This window comes from Pseudopipra pipra, chromosome 14, assembly GCF_036250125.1.
Source record: "Pseudopipra pipra isolate bDixPip1 chromosome 14, bDixPip1.hap1, whole genome shotgun sequence".
Lineage (NCBI taxonomy): Eukaryota > Metazoa > Chordata > Aves > Passeriformes > Pipridae > Pseudopipra > Pseudopipra pipra.
The window spans coordinates 14,396,040-14,400,437 of NC_087562.1; the positions used below are offsets into that span (position 1 = coordinate 14,396,040).

The 4,398-nt window shown below is 47.5% G+C and overlaps 1 protein-coding gene across 1 annotated transcript; it reads right to left on the reverse strand.

Moving 5' to 3' along the window:
- Positions 1–888: 888 nt before the first annotated feature.
- LOC135422174 (cytochrome b-c1 complex subunit Rieske, mitochondrial) lies at positions 889–3,963 on the reverse strand. Its single transcript, XM_064671202.1, has 2 exons — positions 3,709–3,963; positions 889–1,683 (listed from the first exon to the last, which is right to left on the reverse strand). The coding sequence occupies exons 1-2, from the start codon at positions 3,917–3,919 to the stop codon at positions 1,073–1,075; spliced, it is 822 nt and encodes a 273-aa protein (XP_064527272.1). The 5' UTR covers positions 3,920–3,963; the 3' UTR covers positions 889–1,072.
- Positions 3,964–4,398: the final 435 nt, after the last annotated feature.

The following is a 4,398-nucleotide window of genomic DNA, read 5'->3' on the forward strand; positions in this document are numbered from 1 at the left end:
AAACACAAAGCACAGGGTAGTTTGTGGTTTTTTTCCTTTGGTTGTTCTGGAAACAGCAGACCTTGTTTTCCCTCGTGTACTGCAGGCAATGACCTGCCAGCTCTGTTCTGTACTGGCAGGACCAATGCTGGTTAAGAGATCTCTTTCAGTCAGAATTTTTTTCTCTGTACCTTCAGGGTCAACATCAAGGTTTCAAAGTTTTGGCCTTTAAAAGGCTTAGCCTATAGGTAAGAGGAAAGTATAATCTTGACGCAAATCATCAAGTCTTAAAATACCTCTGGCCTCTCAGACTTTTGCTGTGTTTATCATTAGATTGGTTTAATCTTAGTGGTTCTTAACATTTATTTTTCATCCTCTGTAAAACCTGTATTTGCACCTGATCTGATGTTTATATGTGTAACATTAAGCCTTATCTGCAAGAAAAAAATATAATTCTAATGTGACATGCTTTTGCCCACATCATCATAAAATTATCCTTCTAGCTTAACAATTATAAGCTGCCTCTGAACAATATAAAAGAATTTTCATTCTAGGTAGGTTGTTATTTGCTTTTTTTCTTCATTGCTTCTGAAAACAAAAAAAAAAGTAGTTGGAGGGAACAGGATTACATCTTAGAGGATTCTATATTGAAACTTACTTCAGACACTATTAGAAGTTCATAGCATGAATTTTTTTATCTGTTCCTTCCCATAATGCAGTAAAAACAAGAAAAAAATACAAACAATGAAAATATGTGGTATGAAGGACACTATGGCTTTGTAGCTCAGTGTCTGCTGTCTTAAATCAACAGCCCTTCAGGAGGGTTCCATGCATTTGGGGTCTGCTGTAGTATCCCCTTGACTGGACACACGAGAAATCTGTGCACAAATAAATACACGTTACCATAAGTCAGGAACAAGTGCTCACTCCAAGATTTTATTAAAATTGAACACAGGCAAGTATTCGAACATAGTTCTGGTTGAGAACCTAGACAGCTAATCTCGTTAGGATTTAGGTTTTACAGTGTGCCAGAGCCTCAGTTAACCCTTTTGTACATTCACAGGAGCATGGGAGTGAGCAGGCACCTCGTCTCTCAGCCAACCACCACCATGTCATCACCAACAAACTGGTAAGTTGGAACCTCAAGGTTTAAGGGAGCGGGACCTTTCCTGATCCTGCCAGAGGCGTCATAGTGGGAGCCGTGGCAGGGGCAGTAATACCCACCGAAATCCCCGGAGTTGGCAATGGGCACACAGCCCAGGTGGGTGCACACACCTATCAGGATCACCCACTCGGGCTTCTTCACTCTGTCTAAGTCATGCTGCGGATCCCTCAGTTGAGCCAAATCAACTTCAGCTTCCTGTTTAATCTCTGCCTGGGTTCTGTGGCGCACAAACAGGGGCTTCCCTCTCCACTTGAAAGCCATGTTCTTGCCTTCTGGAATGTCAGATAACTTGATCTCGATCTTTGACAAGGCTAGCACATCAGCAGAGGCACTCAGGCTGGAAATGAACTGGGTGACAACATTCTTGGCAGCGTAGGCAGTTGCTACACATGTCGTTGCAGTCATCAGGTAGGAAAAGCCTTTCCTAGAATCACTGCTGCCCTGGGAAGACGCAGCGGGATCTTGCACATCCTGGCGGCGATAGGCAGAGAAGTCAGGGACCGCGACATCGTTGTGGACACAGCGAACACTGGCAGGGGCTGCAGGGAAAAGAACACAAAGTGACACAACCTTTAGGTAAAACATATTATAATGTATTTCTGGTTATACCTTTTTAATTGCTTTCTTGGAATAATGGGTGAAAGTTATTCCAAAGTCTGGGTAGGAGTCCATTAATAATACATTTCAATTTCCAGTTGTACGAAAATAGTTTTCAGAAGGAGGTTTTGGTAGATGAACAGCTGATCTGTGAAACTGTTTTACCTGTTCTGTGAAAATTATGTGAAGCCTGACCAGGGTGCAGAAAAATCTGTGATACATTCTGGGTTTCTGGAAAAAAAGTGAACTGGTTTTTTGGTGGATTTTAAGGATACCACGGCTAGCTCAGAAAAGACAGACCTGTTTTCCATTCAGATGTTTCCCTGTAAAGAATTGCTGTGAAGAAATTTGATTTAGTGAAGTTTGCACATTTGCAGCTTAACACATTTATGCTCTGTTGACTTAAGTAACTTCTATGCTTCTAGTAATCTTAAGTGTGTGGTTAAACATCATTACATTGAAAAATAGCAGGCATCCTCTTTTATATTAAGCTATTGTCATAGGTAAGTGCCCCAGTACATAATTTTTAAACCTGCAGTCCCCAGGCTCGCTTTTTAGAAGGATTTAGGGATAAAGCTAATCCCAAGCTTTTCAAGTGGGATTCCCACATCAAACCTGTGTGCTAAAGTAACAAGATGTGATGGGTAACTAAGAGGCCTTCCACTAGTTTCTCCAGCAAAAGAAAGCTGCTTCCCACAATGAAAATCTGTAAGCCAAGAACGTGGCAAAGACAGAACATATAACTTGCCAAAGTACAACCTCTGTTACTTGAAAAGTATTATGTAGTCTTTATATTTTTCTAGCAGTTGGCATAAAGTTAACAGATGGTAATAAAACCCCTTGTCTCAAGGTACTTAAAATTTAACTCTGAGGGATTTATACGTAATATGATGGGGAAAATAGTTACATTTACTTACAAGTAACTTAGCACAGAGAAGGTATTTGCTGCAGGATTTTAAATGCAGAGAAATTAAACTGAACTTCAAAATTCTGTGAGAGTAAACCATACTAAGTTATTTCAGGATCAAGACTTAAAATATTTCTCATTTAGTAACAAGTAATATGACTAACTGCTAAAAATTCCTTATATTCAGTGAAAGGCATGTTTGTTGTTAATTAGAACTACGAGTAAGGCTAAATGTCAGCTATGTTAGACTTGCAGAATTTTCACCTAAACATACCCTTTATGGGGTCAGGTGAAGCCTGTGGCACTAATGCTACTGAGCATCTTCTCCAAGGCACTGCCCTTTCCCAGGAATATAGGAATGCCCCCTGTAACAGCAGGAAGGAGTATTATACCATGCCCAGCACCAGCAGAGCTGGGCAGCAGTTCTCCAGGAAATGCAAACCAGTGAGTCAGGGAGAGCCACAGCCCTTTGGCCAAGGTCGGGCTCTAAAGAACACCTTGGGGTCATCACCTGGCTGCTGCTTTTCTGACCTGGAGGGAACACAGAGTAGAACTCCCCTCCCCGTGTGTTCTCACTGCACACCTCTGCTCTGACACCCAAAGTCAGATAAATACCTCACTGAATGACACAGGATTTACCTGCATTTTCCCCACTGCAAAGTGAGTATCACCTGAGTATATCTCTCGTTCAAGAACTGTCTGGACACAATCCCATGTGCTCCGGGATGACCCTGCCTGAGCAGGGAGGTCGGACCAGGTGCGACCCAGTGCGGTTCCTTCCAGCCTGACCCACTCTGAGTCACCAGAAGGAAGCAGCCTTTAGGTGCCCTTGAACAAGCTCTGTGGTCGCCCACCTGTGCTGCTGCAACCGTGACAGCCCCAACCAAACATTGACACCGTCCCAAAACACCCAAACCCAGCGGACCGCCCGCCTGCCCTCACTCAGGGCCCTGCACCCCCGGCCGGACCGCGCTGTCCCCGCCGGGCAGCGCCGACCCGGCGCGGAGCCCCAGCCCCGTCCCCGCCGCCCCTCGCCCGCCCCGGTACCGCCGTCCCGCACCGTTCAGGCTGGCGCTGGCGACGAGCCCCCCGCGGGCGGCGCGGCCGCTCAGCGATTCCCGGCAGAGCAGGGGCCGCTTGGGGTCGAGCGGCACCTTTTGCTGGCTCCTTGCGGCCGCCGGGGCGAGCGGCCGGAGCGGGCTGGGCACGGCGTGGGCCGCGGCGCACACGAAGGGCGCGAAGGGCCCGGCGCGGGCGGCCACGGACAACATGGCGGAGTCACCGCGGCGACCTTCCCGGCGGGGCGGGGCCGTGACGTCACGGCGCGCGGCTCTCGCGCGGGGGTGACGTAGCCGCGGGGCGGGCGGCGGCCGCGGGTGCCCCGTGAGGGGCGGGGTGGTGGGGACAGGTGGACTGGCTTCGTGGTTGTTTTCCCTTTCCTTGCCTTTTTATCCGTCCCTTCTTCTCACACAGAGTAGTCGAGCGCTATTGCAAACACGGTTTTTTCTCTTTAAGTGCCGTTGTCTGAGGTGTTTCTGTTCGCTGGTTCCGAAGGGCAGTGAGTGCGTTGCAGTCCCGTCCCACAGTGCCTGTGATGACACTTGATAGCAAATCTAACTCACCAAACTTCAGAATATTTCAACGCAGGGTTCGTGAAACGCTGCGGGCACGTGAGAGTGGCTCCTGTGCTTTTCCCGCAGGACACGGATCCATTTAAACACTGTGGCCCCAAAACACCCTGGAGGGATCA

What these genes read in the sequence shown, in the direction of transcription:
- LOC135422174 (XM_064671202.1), bottom strand. Translation starts at nt 3,919, where the DNA reads ATGTTGTCCGTGGCCGCCCGCGCCGGGCCCTTCGCGCCCTTCGTGTGC. An exon ending in CGCCAGCGCCAGCCTGAACG is followed by an intron (nt 1,684 to 3,708) that starts GTGCGGGACGGC and finishes TTTTCCCTGCAG; the next exon opens with CCCCTGCCAGTGTTCGCTGT.